Here is a 24503-nt window from a genome sequence, read left to right on the forward strand (position 1 = left end):
AAGGCGGAATGCAAAGTATGAGTTTGGTATGAAATCAACGCGCCGAGTGAAAAACGCACAGAAGGCGTGGCGTCAAAACACGCGCACACGCAAAAGTTTGGTGGGTCCCAAGGCAAACTCCTCCCACGGAGGGACACAGGGAAGGTGGTCGGGCCTACGCTTTTATTATGCTGCTAAAAAATCACGACACGCTTCTCTTATATACAGCTTTTACTCTAACAGATAGTGTCAGAAAGTGAAAGGAATTACTCCTTTACTTAATTAAAATAGAAATAACACAGTGTAAAATACACCACTACATGTAAAAGTCCTGTATTCAAATTATAATTAAAATGAGTTTAGCATTATCAACTATTATCAAAAATGCACATTATATTACTAATATCATTATATATGTAGAGATTTTTAAGTGTGTATCCATTTTTATTTTTTATTTTTTACACTTTTGTTTGCCTTGTTGTCGTGTGCCACATAGCTAAATACTTCGGAACCGCCGGAAGATGTGGGCCTAGGCTTTTATTATTCTCCTAAAAATCACAACACACTTCTCTTATATACAACTTTTACTCTAACAGATAGTGTCAGAAAGTGAAAGGAATTACTCCTTCACATAATTAAAATAGAAATAACATAGTGTAAAATACTCCACTACATGTAAAAGTCCTGTATTCAAATTATAATTAAAATGAGTTTAGTTTTATCAGCTATTATCAAAAATGCACATAATATTACTAATATCATTATATATTATTACTTCACGTGGAGATTTTTAAGTGTGTATCCATTTTTTTTTTTTACACTTTTGTTTGCCTTATCCAACAAAGGTTCAAAAAAGGCAACTGGACTTGTAGAGTTTTTTGAGAAGACGTTTCACCACTCATCCGAGTAGCTTCTTCAGTTCTAGGGGACTGGTGGGAAGTCTGAGGTTTAAATAGGAACTCCTCCTGAAAAACTTGCTTGTCTCCTAGAACTGAAGAAGCTACTCGGATGAGTGGTGAAACGTGTTCTCAAAAAACTCTACAAGTCCACTTGCCTTTTTTGAACCTTTGTTGGATATACCATGACCTGGATGACTGAGAACCTTCACAGACATTTTGTTTGCCTTGTTGTCGTGTCCCGCATAGCTAAATACTTGGGAACCGCTGGAAGATGTGGGCCTAGGCTTTTATTATTCTCCTAAAAATCACAGCACACTTCTCGTATATTCAGCTTTTACTCTAAAAGATAATAAATAGATAGTGTACTAGATCATAAATAGATAGTGTCAGACAGTGAAATGAAGTATTCTGTTAGAAATACTGTTAGAAGAAATAACAATCTAAAAAAAAATACTCCACTACATGCACAAGTCTTGTATTCAAATAATAATTTTTAGTATTATCAGCTATTATTAAAAATTAAATACTCACACTACAAATATTCCCCTCAGTGCGTAATAACACCTATAACATTTTGTTTGCTTTGTTGTCGTGTGCCGCAGTGCAAAATGCTTGGGAACCACTGAAAGATGTAAACCAAGCTGCCACAAACAACTGTGAATGATATTAAATGAGAGTCAAAATAAAAATAGCACTACGTTGCAGAAACCAGTGTTTCCAGTATGACAAGTGGATTAAGCTATTTTAATGTACAATGATCACAGGATATATGTCTAATGACACAAAGCTCTTTCTTGAAGTGTATAAGGCGTTTATTATGTCAGGTGGTATTGTTGCATTGAATAGTTGTACACAGAAAGAAATGGGGACATGGGAGGTTCACTGAGAAATGTCTGTCATATTTGTATTTAAAACCTGAAAAAACATCACGTAGAGGCTAAGTACAAATACTGGTATACTGTTTATATTTTATGATTCAAGAATTTATTCAAATATTTTCTGTACTTTATATGTGTATTCGTCACATACTACTTATAAACATGTAATAAACTGATAACGTGTGTATTTATTTATTTTATTCTCTTCATGTCTGTGATGCATGTGAAATGTAAATCAGTGACTGAGGACGGAAACTGCTAAAAGTGCTGTGAGGCTGTCAGGTATCAAAATGAGTGACGGCCAGCCCAGGTGTTTTTCTCCCACACTGACAAGGTGAGAGTCATTAAAGGAAATGGGCCTGTTTATGCAGCCAACATGTATCAGTGACTTTATTGTAAAAGAACATCTCTGATGTCAAGAGACTGAACACTTTGATTAGTAATAGTCAGGGAGAACTCGCAAAATCATCATCCCAAAATTTCCAGATAAGCGTCTTTAATGCTGGGATATTTAATGCTGAAATAATCGATTGGAATGTGATATGAATATTAAAACTGAGGTTTAATATTAGTCACAGATGGTTGGGAAGAGGAAGGAGGTCAGACAGGAGTGGAGAAATACACTGCCTGGCCAAAAAAAAAGTCGCACACTCTAATATTTCATTGGACTGCCTTTATCTTTGATTACAGCATGCATTCACTATGGCATTGTTTCAATAAGCTTCTGCAAAGTCACAAGATTTATTTCCATCCAGTAAGTGTCAGTCTGTTGATTCATTTGATTCATTGATTCATTTTTCACCAAGATCTTGTATTGATGATGTGAGAGTTTGACCACTGCACAAAGCCTTCTCCAGCGCATCCCAAAGATTCTCAATGGGGTTAAGGTCTAGACTCCGTGGCAGCCAATCCATGTGTGAAAATGATGTCTCATGCTCCCTGAACCACTCTTTCGCAATTTGAGCCCGATGAATCCTGTCATTGTCATATGCCCGGAATATGCCCATGCAATCAGGGAAGAAAAAAAATCCACTGATGGAATAACATGGTCATTCAGTATGTTCAGGTAGTCAGCTGACCTCATTCTTTGGCCACATAATGTTACTGAACCTAAGCCAGACCGAATGCAGCAACCCCAGATCATAGCACTGCCCCCACAGGCTTGTACAGTAGGCACTAGGCACGATGGGTGCATCACTTCATCTGCCTCTCTTCTTACCCTGATGTGCTGGTTCTCCACTATCCTTCCAGTTTTTAATAATGCGTTGGACAGTTCTTAACCCAATTTCAGTAGTTTCTACAATCTCCTTAGATGCCAGCTGAAAGATAAACGCCCATGCATTAATTATACAATAGAAGGCTCGTCCCTATTTCTTCAGTTAAAGCCAGGTTGCAACTTTTTTTCTGGCCAGGCAGTGTAGTTTATCAACTTGACAGCCTGTTGGACTGATGTTGTTCTGTCATTCGACAGCAGAGGACAGTATTACCCCAGTCATGAATATTTTAGAAGTCTCTGGGTGATTAAAAAGTGGATGACATTCATTATTTTATTTTGTCTTGTTACGTGTTGTGCTTTGAATTTTAACCAGCTGAGGGAGCTGAGTCGCCCTACTTACTTTGTGACATGTACAAACATGTCTGTATCGCTCCTTTCACTTCCCACTGACAACTGGCAACAACTGAGCTCAGTTAGAGACAACTTGTTTTAGATAGATAGATAGATAGAAACATTTAAAAAGAAAGAGAAAGAAAGAAAACAATACTACAATACATATTGGTATGAATTTTTTAGAGGTCCACTCCCTCTCTATTATTGTTCAATTGTAGTACTGGAATTTCAGGCACAATAAGCCTCAGTCTGTGTATGTTCTCCTTTAATACCTTTCACATCTGAATCAATCAAAGTGGATGGATGCCAAAATATTCAAGAGGTTTAATTTTAGTGTCCAGACCAGTTAAACTGGAAAACAGTAAAAAAAAAAAAAAACATGGCCACACCAGAGATCTCTTTTCTTCTGTCTGTGTTGTTGTGATCATCTCTGCCTGGCTTAAATTACACAAAACAAGTCCTGCTTGATATTTCATACCATGATAAATTAGGGACATTGATATACTCACATATAAATGTATCCAGGTCATTTATTTCCTTTGATTCTCTGTGGAGAAAATACGAGGATATAAAATATTATATTATTATATTTCAGGCCACAAGCTGCATTTACAGAAATGTGCCACTAGATGGAGCACCTCATCTTTCTCAACCAAAGACAATCTACTGTATTTATTTCTGGGGAAATGCTCCACTATACTATTAAACTGTAGTAAACTGTAGTATATTATTTTTATTTTTATTTATTTTTTTACATTGACTCCACTTCCTTTCTCTCTTTTCCAGTTCATCTCAGATAATGCGTTATAGATATGGTTACTGCAGCAAGAAAATCATCAAACACCTGTTCAACAGCTCAAGTGTAAGCTAATAGCTTGTATTTGTACACCAATATGGATTAACTTGGCAGTGACACAAGTAAAACAAGCCGAACAAACATACAGTGTAATTAGATATTTTCCTCCCTACAAACAAAAGTGCGCAGATGAGTTACCTGTTTTCATCCCTCAGCACCTTGCAAAGCACCTCAGCCAGGTAAGCAGATATTTTAGCTCTAATTTAGGAAATGGGGGAAAAAAAGTATTGTGTTTATTCATTTATTTATTCATTCTTAGTTTATTTTCTTTTACTTCAGTTCATATCAAAAAGCAATTTCGTTTTGTTAAAGTTAGAAAACGTCTGGTTCAAATTGGTCAAGCTAGCAGCCTTTAGCTAATGCTAGCACTAGCTAGTTAGCAAATATCCAGTCCAAAGTCATAAACTGCAATATTTTACAAAATAATTATTCCCCTATTCCTGTCGTCAGCCAGAGGTCACGTTTTACATGGTGTATTATTTAATTCACTATAAAATAAGCGTTACATTAAGTAAAAATATATGTAAATATTATTTCTATAGGCCAGCCTATTTTTATTTATTTGACAGAGTAAACTGAATAAACTGTCTCTTTACATTATGTTTATTATAAAAGTATGGGCCTCAACTGAGAATGAGCCAGAACTGTTACAGTTCAACCAAACAAGTTATTTTTAGGATATTGTTTATGAGTATGACAACACTACAGCAATAGTGTCTGTAATTATGAACCAAGGTGAGTAAATCAGTAACTGTACTGTACATCTCATGTGTTTTCAATCAATGCCAACACTTGGTGCGTTAAGTTGTCGCGTGCAAGTGTAAATATGACGTGCGCATACAATCAACTGAGCCGCTCACCTCACTCATACCAGGGGAAATGAGTCAGTCTCAGATTAATGCATATTAAACGCGACCAATGCTGGCTAAAGTGCTTTACAGAGAGATTAGAAACAAATTACACAGTGAGTGTGTCCTTGTGTGAACTGGGTGTGAGCACAAGAACATACAGTTATCAGATTCAGCTGTCACTGCCAGTTAAAGGCAGATGAACATCACAACTGTGGCACAGCCTTTTGAAACTCTACGTGATGTCTCATGCGATGATTAGTTTGTCTTTTTACGTATTGTGCGCCGCTTTGCTGGAAGCTGGTCATAAACGGCGAAGAGCTGCAACAAACTACCGCCTTCCTGTGTTATAGAGAACGGTAGCCGTGCATTCAGAGTACATCTGCCTCTACAACTGTAGAGTACAGTCTCGCTGTGACTATATTTGTCCTCCCTTCTTTCTCTCTCTCTTGCAAGGGGACAGGAGAGTCAAGAGTTGGATGGCTGCCAAAAGAGGCCGGTCTGCCATGCAGCTGAAACTTTTACAAGCCAAGCAGGAAGAGACGCGGGGAGCGATCGAAGAAGAAAAGGAGGAAAAGAAAAAGTGAGAGAGACATCTGAGCTGCTTTTTTCTTCCTCTCCCTGTCTCTCCGCTCTGTGTCTGCCTCTCCTTCTTTTCTTTTCTTAGTCCTTGTTAAAGCCATACTGTATTTGCCCGCCTTTGTTGGCAGGGGGTAAATGTAGGGCTTGAGGACAGGATGGGAGGGGAGTAGATGGGGGGGTGGACCTTGGGTTCAGGGAGTTCAGCTGAGGAGAGAAATAAATTCATAAACAACAAAGGAGACGTGACGTCAGGTTGAGGGGCTGTCCAACCTGCTGGCTGAGCCTCCATGGAAGAACCGGATTGTTCGCATCACATGTATATGTGTGTACAGTATGAATGTGTGTGTGTGTGTGTGTGTATGTGTGTGTCCATTGTCCTGTCTTCGAGAAAAGACTTGTGGAGTTTTAGCAGAGAACTCGGACTATTGTGGTCTGTTTTGTCTCCGTGGTGAGTGTTTGAGGGCCGGGGGGACCCGCCAAAAATGTGTGTGTATGTGTGTGTTTGGTCAGTTTGAGGACTCAGTAATTATGATTGCAGCAGCCACAACGAGGAAATTAACCGTTTCACTTGACAAAGACAAAACAAGTTTTTTTTTTCTTCAAGGTGGTTGATGGTAAGTTTGAAAAACTATTAAAAAGCATTTGTAATTTAATGACAAAAACTATTCTTGTTTTTTTTTTTTTTGAATTTTCAAAAATGACATCAGCTCAGAAGTGAACTCTGATTAGTTGGCTCGGCTTGGGTACCCGCTCAAGCGCCAGTGATTGGCCCGCAGGATGTCTACAGACAAGGTCGGCCATTTATGAACAGATGGATTTATGTTTTCTCTCCTAATGATTGAGGTCATCTAGAGGCGACAGCTTGCTGATCCAAGCTCCGCATTGGCGTTCAGCTCTTGTGCTGGTGTGAGAAAGCCAAGGGAAACCTGGGAAAGATGCCAAAGGCTGAAAAAAGTGACATTCTATGAAGTATCCACCCTCCTTGCTCATTGATTCATTTAGCTGAACTCCCTCATATCCCTCCCACTCACGAGGGCTGATATTATCCCCTATGGAGGCAGAGGACGAATTAAGGGGACGGTAGAGAGAGACGCAGAGAAAAAAAAACAGGCAGAACAGAGATGTCAAAGAAGACAGTAAGTCTGCCGGGACTTGTCTCTCTGGCGCGAGGACTTGACAACGAATGTCAAACAGTTTAGAGTTCGAATCTCAAGCCAAGTTTGGGCTTTTGTCATCTATCGATCGCAAAAATCTCGTGAGATGGACAATACGGCAGAAGTGTCAGGATGTGCTCGCCTCTCGCGCCATCTGTGTGTGTAGCCGCAGGATAGTACAAGTCGACTTCAAGGCGAGAGGTGTGTTGGATGATTAACATGCAAATTTTCGCGGTGCCCCTAGCTGCCGTCCCACAGTTTTTTGTCACCGTGACAGTTTATGGTTCCCCACTTACTTATTCTTGTCTTTCTGTGGCACACTCTCTTTCTTGACTCTTTTTTTTTTTCTGACTCCTCCTCTTTCTGTTCCTCCTCTCGCTACAGCATGTCCCTCCCTTCCTCTTTCTGTGTCTCTACACCCCCCTCCTCCCCTCCTTTTTCTCTCCTTCCCTCTTGGCAGCAGTGCCAAAGTGGGCAGGCAGACCGAGGCAAACACAGCACAGGGCAGAGCAGAGGGCGATCCAAAGGCTGGCGAATTGATCATGTGTGTGTTTGTGTTTTGAACCTGTCCTGTGTCTGTCTGTTCGCGTGTTTCGACTCCGTTGTGGTCATACGCAACTGCGAGCAATGCGAGTCTAACGTGGCTCTCCTTGGGAGCTTTTCTCTTTTTGTTGTGAACAGTGTGTTTGATACTGTGGTTTGTGTGCGTTTTGTGTGTGTGTTACAGGGCTGTGTGCGAGCAGACGTCCCTCTGTCACCCCGTGTACGGACAGACGCACTCACGCCAGTAGGAGGGGATTGTGGGAAGGGGGTGTAGCTCTCAGAGGGTGTGCTCTACTCCTCTCTTTTCCCTTCTTCCCGCCATCACGGCCCTCTTCTCCTCCAGTCCTCCGGCCCAGCCCGCCGCTCACATGCACGCTCCAGGTATTTTTCTTTTTTATCCTGCGACACCTCTTCGTGTCTTTTTTACTCCCCTGCAATCTGTTTCCTCCAGTTCCTCTCGCCCTCTCGTCTGTCCTTCATCATGGTCTTCCTCCTGTAAACGTGTCTTTCGTCGTTGGTTGCCACGCCGCACTTCGCTCGGCGCCATTTTGGCTCAATGGACATAATAGAAGAAACTTTTCTAGACCTCAAATGGACTCTGTGAGTCCCTGCTCACCATCATCTTTCTCCTGCTTTCTTTACCTCTTTCTGTCTGTCCCCACGCCCCTCTTCCTCTCTCCCCTTTGCTCTCAGGCTGCAGGCTCTGACAGGGTGGTAAACAGTCTTTCTGTGGCTTTCTGTACTGAACAGGTGTCTTTCTGGAGACTGGCAAGAAGAAGAAAGGCCTTCTTGGTTACTTTCTGACCTCGGAGGGTCGACTGAGCTACAGAGCTGTTGTTGTGTTAAGGTCAGTGTGAGTTTAGCCGCTGGCCAGTGTTGAAGAGCTGTATCCAAGGCTCGTCGGGCCTCTTATCATCCAGAGCCATCGTGATAGGTAATATGAGGGCAGTATTTACTTTGTTTCTTGCTTGCGTCGCACACTGTTTGCACTTTCGGCCACTGCGAAAACTCATATATGTGGCAGTCGTTTCACAGCAACACGTGTGTTTGTGCAAACCTGTGGGTTGAGTTTTATCTTTCTGCAATCTAGAGGTGTGGCAGTTTGTTAAAAGATGGCAACTACAGTGCTGCGTCAAAGGCTACTGTATATATGATACTTTACGCCGAAGAGGAAACAGAAATGAAACAGAGTCAGGTCAAACAAGTGCACGATCCTGTAAAGAAAAGGGCAGATTGTCAGGCTATTCTTGCAGTGTAATGTTGGTGTTCTTCAGTAGTCCTTTTACATTTTATCAGTAAAGCTGTTGTTGTTTTTTTAATCGCTGGCCATTCGAGCCGCCGTCGAAGAAGAAAAAATGTGAATGTAAACAGTACAATCTGACTGATGTGTATCAGCTTTAAGAAAACAGGCTTCATAGTCATATTCAACAGTAATTCTGATTGCAGGCGCATGCCAGAGGCAAAAATACTATTAGACAATAGGGAAAATATCGACGTTGCACTCGGCACTCGAATAAGCCCAAACGAAATACGCATTACAACCATCCGATTTCAGCGTTCCACCTACTTTTAGAGAGGATATGAAACGCTGAAATATTTGCTTTCTCTATGTACATTTAGGAACATAACAGCTTATCGTCAGTACTGTGTCTTGGTCTAAATAGGGGTTGGTGTTAAGATGGCGCCATTGTGCCACGTGTAAACAGTGAACAGGAGCAGACCCTTTCAACATACCCCTCGCAATTCGTGGGTATGCTCCTACCAATTCCTCTGCATCAGCCTCCGCCATTTCAAATCGCTCGGCTTTGGCATTAAGCAGCAAATTAATTCACGAAAAATACGAAGAAGTCTCCTAAAGGACCTCTTTGTTTTATATTTACATGTGACAGCAATGAGAGGGAAATGCTGAGGAAAAAAAAGAAGCTCGAGAAAAACAGAGAGAACAAGAGTTGCAGAGACAAAAAAACGAGATAGGAGTGAGAGAGCTCTTTCCCCGCCTCTCTCTTATCCTCAGATGAACTTATCGTGTTGCCTCATAATGTTTCTGGGTTGTTCTCCTAGAGGCAGTCAGGCTAACTTCCTGCATTCAGCCTCAACATAGCTGATTGGTTGATATCTTGGCTGACCGGCCGCGGTTTGCAGCGAGGCAACAGGAAGTTTCTCTTCTCATGCAGGAAGCTGCAGCTGTTTTGTCCTGACATACACCACTTTGCACTCTTGCACACATACCCTTTGTATACATGCATACAAATGTGCATGCGCGCGCGCGCCCCTTTTGAAAGGGCACACCTTTCTAAGTTTTATCTGCATGTGTATGTGCATGCGTCTGTGTATGGCCTGCTCTGCGCGGCATTAGTAAATGCTATAACATGTGGGCGTCCAGCGACATGTCAGGCCAGCATTCTGAGCTATCAGAAGCATTCGAAACCATGGTAACCACACATCTCATTAGCAGATTAGCAAAAGCAATGACGAATGGAACAGGGAGAGTAGATAGAGAGGAAGGAATGTCTCCATTCAGACATTTTAGGAAACATCTGAGTGGATGGGTATACATAATGCATCAGTGAACTCTTATTCCCTTGAATAAACCAATTTAGATATATATTTAAAAATGCATGGCTCATGTCTCGACGAAGTAACCTGAAACAGTCTAAAAATTTGTGATTCACAGACGGATTTGCAGATGCCAGGTTTCTGAATACTGTTTATTCACCATAGCTGCATGTGTGTTTTCTTAGTGCACAGCGATAGTCAACACAATGGCTCCCTTATACGCCTGCCATATCTGGGTCATATTATCTTTCCATTGAACACGTTACCTGACATGTTTACCTAACTCTTAGGCCTGTCAGTCAGACATTTGTGTGTGCAGCCCTCTGCTGGAACCGTTGTTATTTAATTAACATTTAGTAAACCAGGATCAGATAGACTGAGCTTCTTGAACGCACACGGGTCAAGCAACTGCGCCGTGTTGTCTCTGCCAGTGTGTGAGGACATGCATATGGCAGCGCATCTCTGTATACAAGCATACATGTGAGCATGAGCCCTGTGTGTTTGCGCCTGGTTAATGAGGATATACAGAACGTCATTGCGGGCACCACGCCAAGGAGGATGGAAGACGCTCAGTGCTCCCACCGTTCGTCCTTTAACGTAGGAATAAGACATTCTTCAGGGAGCGGTTAGGGCTTAGCACTTAGAGGATCAGTGGGACTGGACATGAGTAAGACAAGACATCCGTTTGCATCTTCTTAACAGTGGGAATTCTTCATCCTGCTATCTATTGTGTGGCATACTTCCTCTGCCAAGTCCAGCTCCACCACCGCTCCTCCTCCCCCTTCTTTGCCCACCATCACTACCTCCTTACTCCCTTATTGAAATTCTGCCTGGCACACAGACACTGCCCATTCTTGGCACAAAGCTGAGAGAGAGAGAGAGAGAGAGAGACAGAGAGAGAGAGACAGAGAGGGGGGAAAGAGAGAAACACACAAGAACCTGTACCAATCGTCTGGTGCCCGCTCCGTTGTGTCTGTGCCAGGCATTCATCCTGTGTCGCGGACCAAGGGACCAGGCAATCCAATAGGTATTTCCCTGCCTCTGCTTCCTGCGATAATCTGCTCCAATTTTGAGGAGTTGTGTTGGCAACTGTGTGTGCTGCGTGCGTGTGTTTTGGGATCCTCTAATTAATTTGTGTGTTTACGTTGCTTGCGGTGGGTGAGAAAACCTAACGAATCCTGCCTCCTTTCACAGTGGAGGAGAGGCAGCTGAGGCCTGTTTTCATGATATTTTTTTGTCTTCAGTTTTTGCATGGGTTTAGATTCAAGAACGCGCGGTACTGACTTTCGTGCGTTTGAACAGAAAATTAAGATTGACGCTGGAAGTTTGTAAAAGCTGTATGAAAGCCATTTTTGACGGTCTTCAGTGTTTATGTTACAGTTTAGAAAGCAAGAGGTAAGATTTACGTGGAGGGACATTATGGACACGCAGCAACTGTCCCCTGGCCAAGAATTAAAAAATGGACAAAGCAGTTATTAAACAATATGCGTCTTTAATTTATATATAACGTATATATATTTATTAAAAACAGCTTGCCTCTATTGTACTGTATATGTATCCCTTTTTATTTTCTTAAATTTTGCATGGCTCATACGGGCCTATCAGCTATGGATTTTATAGACATAGCAAATAAAATATAAATGACTAAACAAAACTAAACTACTTTAACTGACACAGAGTTTTAACAAAGCAAATGAAACATGTAACTGTCACCTAAAGTCAGATGACTGTGCTAAAGCAGGAAATTGCCTCAAGAAAAACATATCCTGGTTGTTCACAACAGAGTAGCGTTATCAGAGGGCATGAGAGGACAAGGTCCTTTTGCCTTGGCTTGCTCTGTAATACTGCTAATGTGAATTTACTTACATTTAGCCATAATTCTGCTGTGGCAGATGCACAGACGGCCCGATGGGCAGATGAGATTAACTTAGTAGGCCGCGTTTCTTCCTTTTCTCGTCTGTTCTTTAAGATCCTCTCATCTGCCCCACGGGTTTTAAACGCATTTATTTTGGAGCTGTTGACGGAGAAAATGATTTGCCCCAGCCGACCGAGCCATGCGTGCCCCTTTTGTGCGCCATAGAAAACGTCGAGACAAAATAGAGCTCACATGACCCGACCGAGTTTGGCCTCAGCGTTTCCAAAACAGCTGTTTTTTTTGGTTTTTTTGCAATTAACCCAGAAGCGCAGAATTCACCACAAGCTTTTAATGTTTAAATTTATTCTGTTCTGTTTTTCTCATGGTCAGATGTTCCGTTAAATCTTAATTTTGACCCATTTCCTCCAGTACACTGTGTCATTTCATCATGTGTGTGTTTGCCTTGCCCTCCAAGCCCGGCTCCACTCGGGGGACGATTCTTGGCGACCAAACAGCTCATAGATCTGTCATTGGCATGGTGGCAGAGTTGGGCATCATGCCAGCGCACCCCCACCCCACTCTGTCTGTCTGGCCTTCTGTAATCAGACGAGCAGGGTCTACTGCATGCTAACTATGGGCTGGTCTGGACCGAGTCTCAGGGGTCGTGGCTATATGCTAATTTATGCAAGCAGTGTACCTTCTTACCCCGTCTCTGTCTGTCTGAGGCCCAGGTCTGGCATTTAGTCTGGCACTCATTAACCCTTCAGTTGCTGGCATGTTAACCTCCCGGCCCATCCCAACCTTTTTCCCGTGTTTAAGCCGTAACCAGCTTGAGGACGAGCGTCAGTCTCATAATGACATTAATAAAAGTTGAAAGAGACCCGAGATTTGAGGAGAGGCTGCTTGTTCAGTGAGAGCACTTTTGGAAATTTGCAGCGAGATGCTGAATGCAATCATACTTTTTTCTCGGTGAACTGTCCAGCTGTCTCATAAGTAATATTAGAGTTTCTCTCTGACTCAGTACACGTGATAGAGTGTGTCGTCTGGGTCCGTTGGCTTCGTCTCAGTGCTTGGCACGAGATGGATTCTCCATCACTGCCGATAGAACAGCTGCTTTTTCTTCATCAAGAGACAGCGGGCTCAGAAAAAAACCCGAAAGGTAGACCTTATAGTGTTTTTAAGCAGACCTAAAATGGCCGATGTGCAGGACGCCATTTTGTGTTTCCTTGTTGTGTTTTAGGGGGTAGAATCCCAGCTTTGTATTCAATCAGAGGCAGCTGGTGGAAGCCATATTTGCAGGCATCTGTGCATGTACCTCCGTCTGAGAAGCAGCAGCCAGCCTACACAGGGATAGCCCACTGGAATGAGCTCAGTTTTTGGCAAAAACGGAAAAGGATTCCTGGCACAGAGTCGAGCAGCTCTTTTTTCCCTTTTTTCGATCACATGCCAGAGTCTCAGGAAGCCAGCGAGTTGTTTGTTGGGCTTTCACACGTTAGTGCTCTCACTTTCCGATGTCCGCACACCGTTGAATTATTTGATTCAGTTTAACGGAACACATCTCCGAACGACATTCACGCTTTGAAACAGCAGCAACGACAAGGAGAAAAAAGACTGGCTGGTCGGCGAGGATGTGCAAACGCGCACAATCTCTGTTGTCGAGACGTGATAAATGTTTCTCCAAATCTCAGAAGTTAAAAACTTGTTGTCATGAAACGCGAGCATTTTCAGCAGTAAGTCTCAATTTGGAACCATTTCCAGGAAGCGGTTTTAAAAAACAAAACCAAAAAAACGAAGAATCAGAGTCAGAGATAAAATGGAAAATACTGCTCTTTAAAAACACTTGAAAATACTGTGAAAATATGCATTCCAAAAGTTTCAGTCTTATCCAGTGTATCCACTGCATGCCTTTCACAGACAAGTTAATTAAGATAACCTTCTCTGTCTCTTTTTTTTTTGTACCATTGCAGGAAAGTTACCTTTGTGGATCTTTGATGATGAAACAACGTGGATGCTGTCCTTGGGGCTGAGGTAGTAGATTGAATAGTTGTGGGGTTTTGTAAACTCTTTTTGAGATAACTATACAATCTACTGTCTTTCCCAAGGAGACAGCAGAGTCAGCCGCTCCTCAACTGTCACCTCCAGATGGACAATCATGCTGTCCAATCAAAAAAATACCCTCACATCTAGCGACGTGTTATTACCTGTTTTTGCTAGACTAGGTGAATTAGCTTTCATGTTCCCTGATAGGTGAACTTGGTGCTTGACGAGCTCTGGCAGGGTGAGGTAGTAGGTTGTATAGTTTGGTGGGTGGGACTGCACCCTGCTCAGGTGATAACTATACAGTCTATTGCCTTCCCTGAGGAGCTCACTGGACACTCATTCAACACCCTCTCGTGACCCGAGTCTCACAACAGGAGCAGGAGCATGTGTTCGTCAAAGTATCAGTGTTTAATTGACTGAAGCTGTCACATAACTAAAAATATGTACATCTTAATAAAATCACACTTGCCTCAAATCTGTTGTCCAAAAATCAGTGACTAGCATCTTGAAATTGTTTGCTACATACTGCGTCCAGGTCAACAGCAGCTGTTGAGTTTGTTAGCATGTGGCACCCTCTAGTGGAGACACTGAAGATCGCTTTGTCTAGTAAAGAAGTTGACACACCAGTCGAGGGGGTTCATCAAACCGAATACGGAAGACACTACAAAATCAAACTCAAACATCCGCCTGTGTTTCCTCAGCCTACTTGATCAGCTTTAATAAAGCCTTAAATGATAGTCGGTCACAAATCTTATCCCATAAGCGGATAAATCTAGTCCGATAAAGTCCAAAGTACTCAAACCTCAAACACGCTGCACACAATACCTCTGTGGTCTTTTGTTAGGGTGTGGACTTCCCTCCCGATCCACTCCTCTGTCTCTGATTAGCCTTGCTGCCTCTTATTGTTCTGCAAACTTGCATGTTCCCATGGCAACAGTTTAGCCACGAGAAGAAGCGCCTCCATATTTGAGCGTAGGCCTGCTGGATCTTCGGGATGCGGTAGGAGTAGACCACTGGGTTGACTGCTGAGTTCGCGTGAGACAGGAGGATACCTGGAAAATGAGGATTTGTTACTCTCACATTTTCACTAGAAGCTGGTGGGGCGCATGAAGCATTATGCAAAGCATCTGGTGGAAGTAGACAGATGTATATATATTTAACCAAAACAACTGCAGACCGCTTGCAAAACAAAAAAATGCAGTCACCTACCTGTATAGAGTGTTCCCGGTGTGACGGCTTGAGGACCCTGAAACAGCAGAAGGCAGTTCATCAGGTGCAGGGGAATCCAGCAGGCCGCAAATAAAAGGAGAACCAGAGCCAGGGAGCAGGCCAGCCTCTTCTCCCTGAGCAGAGAGGCCTGGGCTTGAGGGCTGCTGTCCTTCAGACGTCCCTGCAGGCTCCAGAAGATTCTTGTGTAGAGCAGGGTCATGGCCAGCAGGGGTGCCATGACACATCCCAGGAAGTTGAAGTAGACCATGAAGGGGAGGGAGATGACTGAGAGGAAGGTGCACGGCGGCGGGACGAAGGGAGTGGAAGACGTATTGGTGGAGTCGGGGAGCGCTAGAGAGGAGTAGTTGTTCCAGCCGAAAAGAGGGGTGAACCCAAGCAGGCAGGAAAGTATCCAGCACAGCGACACGGCCAACCACGTGCGCCTCTGTGTGGCCAGGGCTTTATATCTGAGAATGAGGGGTAAAACACAGAAGTCAGATGAGATCACTTCAAAGGAGCGTTTGTCCAACGCTCTATACCTCACCTAAGCGGTGTATGCAACCGCAGGTATCGATCCACGGCGATAGCCAGCAGCGAAAGCACAGAGGCCTGCGTCAACACCAGCACCACGCAGCTGAGGAGCAAGCACAACCCAGGGGTTAGACTCACCCAGCCATCCAACAATACAGCTAAGGGTACAGCAGCAACCCCCACTAAGAGGTCCGCCACCGCCAAGGAAACCAGGAAGCAGAAGGTTGGCTCCCGAAGGGAATCCCGGATACCGACGCACACGGCGCACACCACCAACACATTTCCCAGGCAGCACGCCACAGCGATCAGCACCTCTACTACTGTGTAGGCCACCCAGCTCCACTCAGCCATCACAGCAGAGGCAGAGCGAGGCAGACGGAGAAGTTGTCAAGTTTGAAAGTTTCCTCCAAGGTAAGGTGTAATAAAGGTGTAATAAGTTCCACAGCAGAGAATAAACCAACATAATCCAGAGCTCGCTGTTCAGGTAGTCTTGTTCTTCTGCTCCTGGCTTCAGATTAGCCCAAAAATCATCGCGCCGACGCTTTTTATACGCGAACAGGCGAGCCCTCCATAGAGACCCCATCTGTATTTCATCAGTAAGTTAAAATCCTCTCCTCACTGAGGAATGTGTTTAAGCAGATTTAAGGGGACAAGACGTTGGATTGAGCCGTGACAGCTTTTTCACAAAAAGCGCGTTTAAATGTGAAAACGAGGGGGAAAACTAAATTATTATCAGCAGCGTTTTAAATGGGTCACATTCAACATGTTATAGAGGTCATATACATTATATAACCCAGCTATAAATTCTGATGCTTTACATGTGAGCAGCATTTGAATTTACCTGAGTAAATACTCCACTGAATAAATCTAGTTACTTTCAACTTTCCGCCGGCGAGAGAAGCCTATTTGTGTTATGTAATTTGCCCTACCGTATAAAATATGTATGACCCATCTTTTCCACTATGAAATAAAATTAGTTTGTCAGTTTCACTCTAAAAGGTAATGTGTGTCTGTGTGTGTGTGTGTGTGTGTGTGTGTGTGTGCTTTGTTCTGTGTGTGAGGGGATTTTTCAGATGTTACTGATTAACAGGTCTGTTTTTAGTGGCGGTTTTTTAATGCATGCACACTTTGCATACAATTTTGGCTATGGGTGCGAGCCTGTGTGTTTGTGTTTGCTTCGGTTTATAGGCGCATCTGTGTTTATTCTGGCGACATGCACGACACGGCGTATCTTAGAGCACGCAGACACCGAGACGGGCAGAAATCTAGTCAGGTGTTGGGAAAATATTTTTTTCATTTATTTCATCTTAAAAAAAAAAATGATATTTAGACACAAACAGATCATATGTAGACGGTAAGAAGCTTAAAAAAAAAAAAAGATCTCTAACTGTATCTGCTGAATACCTGCAATACAGAATCACAAAAAAAAGAAAGAAAAACAACGTTTATTTTGAAAATGATTCTACTTATAAAGTAGATGTGTTAAACCCTTTAGGATTTACATGTTAAACGCCAGCTGACCTCTTACACATTGTCTGTTCACACCTTTATACCAACTCCAATATGGCTCAGTATCGACAATAAGCTCTGAACAACAGCGTTTCTTCTTCTGGCTTCTCAAATACTCGGTATTCATTTGTTATTCAAAATGCCACAGAATTAAAATCAGCAGAAACGACATTCATGGGAAAACCAATTTCCTCTAGCATCATTTGAGCTCATTCTGTTTCTGTCTTAACATCCGCCCTCTGTCCTTTCTACACTGCACTGGAGTCTCCTTGCAGGCCTCTCAGTGTCTTCTCATCGAACCGATACGTGAGCTTCCTCTTCACTTTGTGAATCTCGCCGGTGCGGGAGTAGTTCCTCAGCGCTCGCGCCATCTTCTGGTAGGTCATGGTCTTGCGGTTACCCTTTCGCCGACCCCACAGCTGTGCCAGGCTCTCCTTGTTTTGGGAGGAGAACTGAAAGGTGCCGGAGGAGGACTGCACCCACCAAATGCAGCTCCGCATCGATGGCGTCTGCAGCATCTCGAACAGGAACTGGAACAGGCGCTCCTTCCTCTTTCCTGGTGAGGAGGAAGGGGATATAAATACAAACATGAGGCCAAAATACCTCTTGTGTGTGTGTGTGTGTGAACATACTGAAAGTCTGGTGGCAAGAATTCTGGTATTTGCAGACATGCTGACGTTGACAGTTTGGCGGTTCGGGCATGTGATGATGTGCACGTGCGTGCTGTTATACCTGACAGCGGCGCAAGAGGCAAGGAGTCCTTCCTGTCTCCTCTGTCAGAAGACGGTGATGGCGAATCCTGGTATTCCTGATACTGGGAGCTACTCGACTGTGAGTCTGAGTCGATGTATGCGGGCACCTCGTAGGAATATACAATGTTGTTCTGAGGCAAACACAAATATAAACACATGAAATATTCACAAGTCCTTATAAATCATTAGCAGAGCCTGATGTTAATCAAAAGCCTGGTGCACGCAGCGATGCCCCGTAGCATTCAGCTATGCAAAAGATAATTACGGTCCTTGAACTCACCAGCTGGTTGTCATGGGGACAAGGCCAGGCTGGGGGCGGAGCATGCTCTTTGTATTCCTCGTGTGGCGTGTGAGAGTCACAGTGCCACTCGTACGCGTGACCCGACCAGCTATTCTCTACGGAGAAGAAACACACGTAAGATTCACCCAGATTGAAGATGTGAGAAACGCGTCTCCACACACACACGGAGCTCCGCCGTCGTCCTCACACTCACCTATGATCCTGGTGCTCTGGTGAGAGTGGCCGTGTGGCCCCATGGGGGTCAGAGGTGACGCAGGCCCGTGTGCGGGCTGGACCTCCAGCGAATGCTCCTGCAGGTACTCCTCTATGACTTCCAAGTCCACCTCGGGGCAGGAGGAGGGAGCCACTCCGCTCCACGGGACCCGGCCTCCGCTCAGCTTGATCTCAGCCACATAAGCCATCTGACAAACACAGAGCGGGACGTCAGCTTTAAACACGCACACACGCCTAGTCGTTTTTTTTTTTTTGTGTGTGTGTGTGATGATGACAGTATGGAATATTTTGCATCGTGTGTGCCATTCATCCCCTGTCAGTCACAGCCCGAGGCGTTATCATCAGACCGCACAGCCACTGTTTTGTTTTTGTCACATGAAATCCATTGTTATCTTGTTGTGGGGCACTGTTTTCCCGAGGCACCACACACACACTGAGTCATTTTGCTATCGGAAGATCAGTTTGAGACTCAAACAAGAGCCACACACAAGCAAAGCAAAGGCGCACACACACACACACACACACGCGCGTCAAGTCATCTAACAATAACATTCAGTTCATCTCGTATAAAATTTAACCTGATCCAAGCCAGGTGCGCTGCAGGGTGTGTGTCTTGGAAAGAAGCCAGGGGACAGCATGTGAACATGTGTGTATTTTAGTTTGACTGGCAAATGTATGCAAGTATTTGTGTTTTCATCAGCATAGATAACATTCAGGTAACAGTGCCGCGCGGCTTCTTTTCTTACCAGTAACCCTTTGCCCTCAGCCTGTACTCACCCGCTACGCATGGTGAGATAATAAAGTAAGGACTGCCACTGACACATCCGGCTGTCTGAATACAAACTCACTACTCTCTGTCATTCACAATAAATACACAAATAAACAAAAACAAAAATACCAAAAACTAGAAAAGAAGTAACATCACACTCACCGTCTCCATTTCGGTCAACATCCTTCAAAGGCAATCTGGGAAGAGAAAGCACTTGTCAGGCACCAGAAGAAAGCTCAACACTCTGAACAGAGAAGTGAAAGAAGCTGTCACACACACTTCTCTAACCTGCCACACGAAGAGAACAAAAACTAGAACTTGAATGAATGAATGAATGAATGAATGAATGAGAGCGGCTCCGAGGGTGTCCGTACCTTGTTCAGTCTGACGTCTACACCTGTACACTGTTCAGTGAATCTGTACGCTCAGGCACCAGAGATGTGGAGACATGGAGAAGGCTCACCTGCTATGGTACCACCTGTTCATCACCTCTCTCTTATAGCACAACCCACACCCCCTCTCACTGGCCCTCTCAGGGTGGGAGTGGCTACAGAGTTATCACTTCATCCCATTGTTATTTCACCACTTTTTAAGGGTTTATCTTCATCATTTATTATTTTATAAATCTTTTTTTTTTTTTTTTTTCCCAGTCAGTGTTTTTCATTTGTGAAATTCTGTTTCCTGGAATCAAAGCCTGCGGTGGATCTGTGGTTTCTTATCATTTGAACTGCCACGGAAGGAGGAGGCCATGGAGGACAATGATGTGACTGCTGATGTGTGTGTTGCCACCGGCGGCACACGCCTTGAAGGGAGATGGGTGCAACACCTTAGAGGTATCTTTGACATGCAGTGGATCACATATTTAACAAAGTGATGTCCCACTAATTCACCTTTGCCCTCACACTGTCCTCCTCCCACACTACTGCAGTCCCTGCCACGAAAAACACAGTAAAATGTTCGCGGTGGAGGGCGGCTAGTTTGTCAAGTTTTACGATGACATACTGTGTGAAACGTGACTCAGTGGGAAACTGTTCATGTTAATGCTAGGCTGAACATTGTTCAATAAAGAAATGTGGACGGCCTTGTTTAAAAACCCCATATGCCCGTTTATAATATTAAATAATGAATGATAATGAAGCAGATGTTTGCAGGTGGATTTAAAGTTTCTGATAAATATGTAAATAGACGCTTAAAAAGATTTTATATCTGCTTACAACAACTGAACAGTTTACTATTTACTGAATTTTGTGCTTGTGATTGCTAAACAGGAGGGTTCAAATAAAATGTTTTCCTGCATAAATTCTTCTCTTGCTGCACTGACAACGTTATGGCGGGGTTATTCATCATCTGCTCTGCCAGGCACACCGTGGCCGTAAACTCATCTTTCTCACAGACAGTCCGCCACATAACCACAATATTCTTTTGGGAGAATGAATGACCCAACGCCCATACCCAGTTAATGAATAAAAGTCACATGTGGTGAGCTCTGCTTCCCCTGAAAATGTTCAGTTCTCTGATCATATGTTTTTGTGTGCCATTGCAAGGAAGCAACAGGCATTGCATCACACCCAGGGCAAGGAAAATGATGTCATTCGTAGTTCACCTCCGAGGTTCTTCCTTTTTTTTATTGTTAACGTGCCATTATTTCAGGCGTGGATTCCAGTACACGACTGGCCGTGCAACACAGTTGAGGGATTTCCCCAAACCTTTTCTTCATCTGATCTGTAACAACTCACACGTCAGCCTGACACGCTCAAAGGAGGTACTAGAGGTCAGCCTGATCAAAAGCAGCCGACATGTGTGTCTGTGGGCTGGAGCTAAAGGAGATGCTGGACTGAATCTGAGGCTTCTACAAAAAACAAAATAAATTAACTGAGACCTGGAGACTTTGTCAGTGATTCAACCACATTTATGTGAAATTCCTCAAACGGTCCAAATCAGGTCAAATTCTAATCACTTGTTTCACTGTTTTCCTGCAACTCATGCCTGAACGAAGCATTTAAATGATGACAGATATAGATTTAATTACAGGAAATAAAACAAAACAGCAAAGAACCATATTAAAACGCCTCAGACTCAGGTATTTACAGCCCGATAAGCGCCGTCACAATAAATCCAAATGACGTGCCACTGGCATAACGACTGGATTGGACGGATGATATATGACGCGTATGGAACATTAGAGGGGGTGCGTGTTTACACATCGCGTCTTACTCCTCCCAGCGTGATAAAAAGTCGAGCTGCGCTTTACAAGGTGTCAGGATTTAGTGTGGAAATCCATCATGCTGAAATATTGCTGCAGACGTCTGCACTGTGAACGGCCAGGGCACGCAGAGATCACGGGGCACGGGGGGTCAATAGGTCACAGCATGTCAGAGAGTATTTCCAGAGTTTAGGAATGCATTTTTATTTATTTATTAATTAAATACAGTGCATTTAACTCTCCTTTGGGAATAACAACATGCACTTGCGTCAAGTCGTGCAGGTTTTGTGTGAGCCCCAGCAGTGATTTTGTTTGACAGGCCGATCATCTGGGATGTTGCAGATATCATACACTCGTAAGCGTAAGTGTTACTGCTTTATTTGCTTGTTTACTCGGTGTCACGTTCGCTCATGTGCAGGTAGACTGCACACCCATATGCTAATTCTGGTTGTTTACCTGAGAAATGTGATGGTTTCACTGAGTTACTGTGGTTAGCGCGTCACATAACCTGTCCAGCAAGGTATAGACATACCTTCTGTGAAACATCAGTACAGTTTCCCGTAATCGGCATGCATGACGTAGTCCAGCTGTTAACCCTTTGGGATGCAGAGTACCAGGGGAACAATGGCGTTAAAATAAACGGCGTTATTTTTTTCAGTAACGCGTAATCTAATTAATTACTATTTTCTCCGTTACAACGCCTTTACCGTTACCGACACTGAAATGTGGCGCGTTACTTTGCGGCATCTGCCAGCCACAAGAACTGCAAAGGTGTTTTTTTTCCCCTCTAGGTGGGGTGGGGGGCAGTAGCCGCATAATTGATGATGATTGGCTAAGGTAGGGTAAGATTTCATGGTAAGCCAATCAGTGGCAGGGCAGTGTTCAGTTGGGCGGGTGTTGTTTACACACAAACGCGTGCACAGCAGTATCACACAAGCGATCAGAGATAGACTGCAGCTACGGCGAGTTCGGAGGTAAAGTTGCCGTTTTCAAGGTGGACGTATAGGCACCACTTTAACCTCATTGAGGTAAAAGGCAAGAACGTACACATGAAGTGTACATCACGCTAAGAAAAAAATCTAATTCTTAGACGTATTTAAACATATATATATATTTAAAAAAGTAATGCAATAGTTACTTTCCCTGGTAACTAGCTACTTTTATAGTGGAGTAATTCAGTTACTAACTCAGTTACGTTTTGGGAAAAGTAACTAATAACCATAACTAATTACTTTTTTAAAGTAACGTGCCCAACACTGCAGAGTACACGTGAGACGAAAGCACATCCACTGTATGAGAGACAATCGCCCAGAGCAGGCCGTGATCTTTATGATGCACTAGGGACCAGTGTATCTAATATTTGCTGACATTGCAAAAGTTATGTACCTTATTCTCATTAGGCAGATAGTACCACAGCCACATCACCCCCATAATCATAATTCTTTTTTTTTTATTTATGAGCTTTCACTGTCAGGATTTAGTGACGCAAACACCACAGTCAACACTGATACATGTGCAAATGTTTATATCAAGGTTTAGGAACCTTGGAACCATAGGAACCATTAAGGTCTAGGAAGATGAAGTATATTATGGTAATTAGTAATGCAGATTTGTAGAACACCTGTGTGGTATTGTACTGTGTACCTAAACTGTACAATCATCAATAGCTAGCTAACGTAACGAGCTGACTGAATGCGCTAAAGGTTAAAGACCTAAATACTGAACCCGTGGCACTTCCAGCTGTTGTCATGTGCTCGGCCATTTTACTGGGATGTGGTCTTTTTGTTCATGTTTCCAGCAAAGCTGTTACACAACCAAGTCTCATAATTCAAGTTAGGCCTTTTGTCCAGACTAAAGCCACCTTGTGTAGGACAGTATAATGAAAGAAAACACAAAGAAAACACAACATTTCACAGGAGGCGTCCAATTTCTCCACGAATACATAAAATATATATACTTTATATATATATTTTTGCAACTTAGATTAGATAGATACTTTATTTATCCCGTGGGAAATTCAGTGTCCAGTAGCTTCATCGCATAGAAACAGATATAAAGATATTTAAGATATAGAAAAGTCAACCTGTCAGTAGAGCAGGACAGAGACAGCAGCCTGTCACTGAACGAGCCTGTCTCTGCCTGACTATGGTGTCGTGTAGAGGGTGGTGGACATTGTTCATGATGGACCGGAGTTTGTTCAAGGTCCTTGCCTTGGCCACCGATATCAGGGACCCCAACTCTGCCCCTACCACTGAGCCTTCTGTACCAGTTTGTCCAGCCGCGAAGTGCCCTTCTTCTTAGTGCTGCCTCCCCAGCACACCACAGCGTAGAAGAGGGCACTGGCAACGATAGTCTGGTAGAACATGTCCAGCAGCTTCCGGCAGATATTAAAAGATCTTAGCCTCCTGAGGAAATAGAGACCGCTCTGACCTTTTTTGTATACTGAGTCTATGTTAGCCGACCAGTCCAGTTTGTGATCTTATAGGTCTGAACCACCTCTACAAACTCCTCGTTGATGGATACAGGCTGCAGTTGGGGCATGGACCTTCACAAATTTTAGCTGTACTGAGCCGAAGGTGGTTCGCTTCGCACCATGAAACGAAGTTGTTCACCAGATTCTTGTACTCCTGCTCCTGTCAATCCCTGATACACACCATAATTGCAGTGTACAACACAGTCATGTCAGTGAAGTCCGAGGTGTACAGGGTGAATGGGACAGAGGAGAGCGCAGTCATCTGTGGTGCTCCAGTGCTGCTGACGATAGTCCCGGACGAGCAGTTCCCCAACCTGCCATACTCAGGTCTCCCAGCGAGATCCAGGAGGTGAAACTCAAGTCTACATTTTTGGACAAACACAACACATTTTAGAGTTAGAGCTAGATTTTAATAAGAATAAGGAAGGGTTTGGATGATGTCTGGAAATAGGGTTATGTCCCAAAATGTTGCTGGATCACAAATTGGACCGGTCGGCTAACATAGACTCAGTACACAAAGGGGGGGCTCCACGCTGTGGTGTGATGGGGAGGCAGCACTAAGAAGAAGGGCACCTCGCAGCTGGACAAACTGATACAGCCCCCAAAATATACAGCTGGTGTATATTTACACTTATACATTTAAGTGTATATGCATATGCGTGTATTTCCCAAACTGTGGAACTCAAAATCACAATCTGAAAAAACAAGTCAGCCAGACTTGTTTTAGTACTCCACACCAGTAAC

General features: G+C 43.6%; 2 protein-coding genes and 1 long non-coding RNA gene across 5 annotated transcripts; 1 reads left to right on the forward strand and 2 right to left on the reverse strand.

Annotated features, from left to right (window-relative positions):
- The first annotated feature begins 7278 nt into the window (after nt 1–7278).
- On the forward strand, nt 7279–14295 carry LOC311494781. 2 transcript variants are annotated; one of them, XR_014699293.1, is made up of 4 exons: nt 7279–7349; nt 7533–7729; nt 8099–8195; nt 13727–14295. It is a non-coding gene; the product is annotated as an uncharacterized lncRNA (long non-coding RNA). The 2 variants fall into 2 exon arrangements; XR_014699294.1 differs by lacking the exon at nt 8099–8195 and having other exon boundaries at nt 13727–14285.
- A 325-nt stretch (nt 14296–14620) lies between these two features.
- On the reverse strand, nt 14621–16006 carry LOC311494780 (adenosine receptor A1). The gene is made up of 3 exons (XM_084554002.1): nt 15553–16006; nt 15009–15475; nt 14621–14851 (listed from the first exon to the last, which is right to left on the reverse strand). Exons 1-3 carry the CDS (start codon nt 15888–15890, stop codon nt 14640–14642), a joined length of 1017 nt encoding a protein of 338 aa, XP_084410128.1. The 5' UTR covers nt 15891–16006; the 3' UTR covers nt 14621–14639.
- A 669-nt stretch (nt 16007–16675) lies between these two features.
- LOC311493834 (uncharacterized protein) lies at nt 16676–19601 on the reverse strand. Of its 2 annotated transcripts, XM_084552619.1 has the most exons (6): nt 19458–19601; nt 19246–19280; nt 18295–18502; nt 18081–18196; nt 17781–17931; nt 16676–17604 (listed from the first exon to the last, which is right to left on the reverse strand). In XM_084552619.1, the coding sequence occupies exons 2-6, from the start codon at nt 19264–19266 to the stop codon at nt 17297–17299; spliced, it is 804 nt and encodes a 267-aa protein (XP_084408745.1). In that variant the 5' UTR covers nt 19267–19280; nt 19458–19601; the 3' UTR covers nt 16676–17296. The 2 variants fall into 2 exon arrangements, with proteins under 2 accessions (XP_084408745.1, XP_084408744.1); XM_084552618.1 differs by having other exon boundaries at nt 17294–17931.
- Nucleotides 19602–24503: the final 4902 nt, after the last annotated feature.

This window comes from Chelon labrosus (genome assembly GCF_963514085.1).
Source record: "Chelon labrosus genome assembly, chromosome: 10".
Taxonomy (NCBI): domain Eukaryota; kingdom Metazoa; phylum Chordata; class Actinopteri; order Mugiliformes; family Mugilidae; genus Chelon; species Chelon labrosus.

Excerpts from the sequence above, each read along its gene's own strand:
- LOC311494780 (XM_084554002.1), bottom strand. The coding sequence starts at position 15,890 with ATGGCTGAGTGGAGCTGGGTGGCCTACACAGTAGTAGAGGTGCTGATC. Across the intron at positions 15,476-15,552 it reads CGGTTGCATACACCGCTTAG|ATATAAAGCCCTGGCCACAC; the intron begins GTGAGGTATAGA and ends CCTCATTCTCAG. Across the intron at positions 14,852-15,008 it reads ACCGGGAACACTCTATACAG|GTATCCTCCTGTCTCACGCG; the intron begins GTAGGTGACTGC and ends CTCATTTTCCAG.
- LOC311493834 (XM_084552618.1), bottom strand. The coding sequence starts at position 19,266 with ATGTTGACCGAAATGGAGACG. Across the intron at positions 18,503-19,245 it reads TGTTGACCGAAATGGAGACG|ATGGCTTATGTGGCTGAGAT; the intron begins GTGAGTGTGATG and ends TGTGTTTGTCAG. Across the intron at positions 18,197-18,294 it reads CCAGAGCACCAGGATCATAG|AGAATAGCTGGTCGGGTCAC; the intron begins GTGAGTGTGAGG and ends TCTTCTCCGTAG.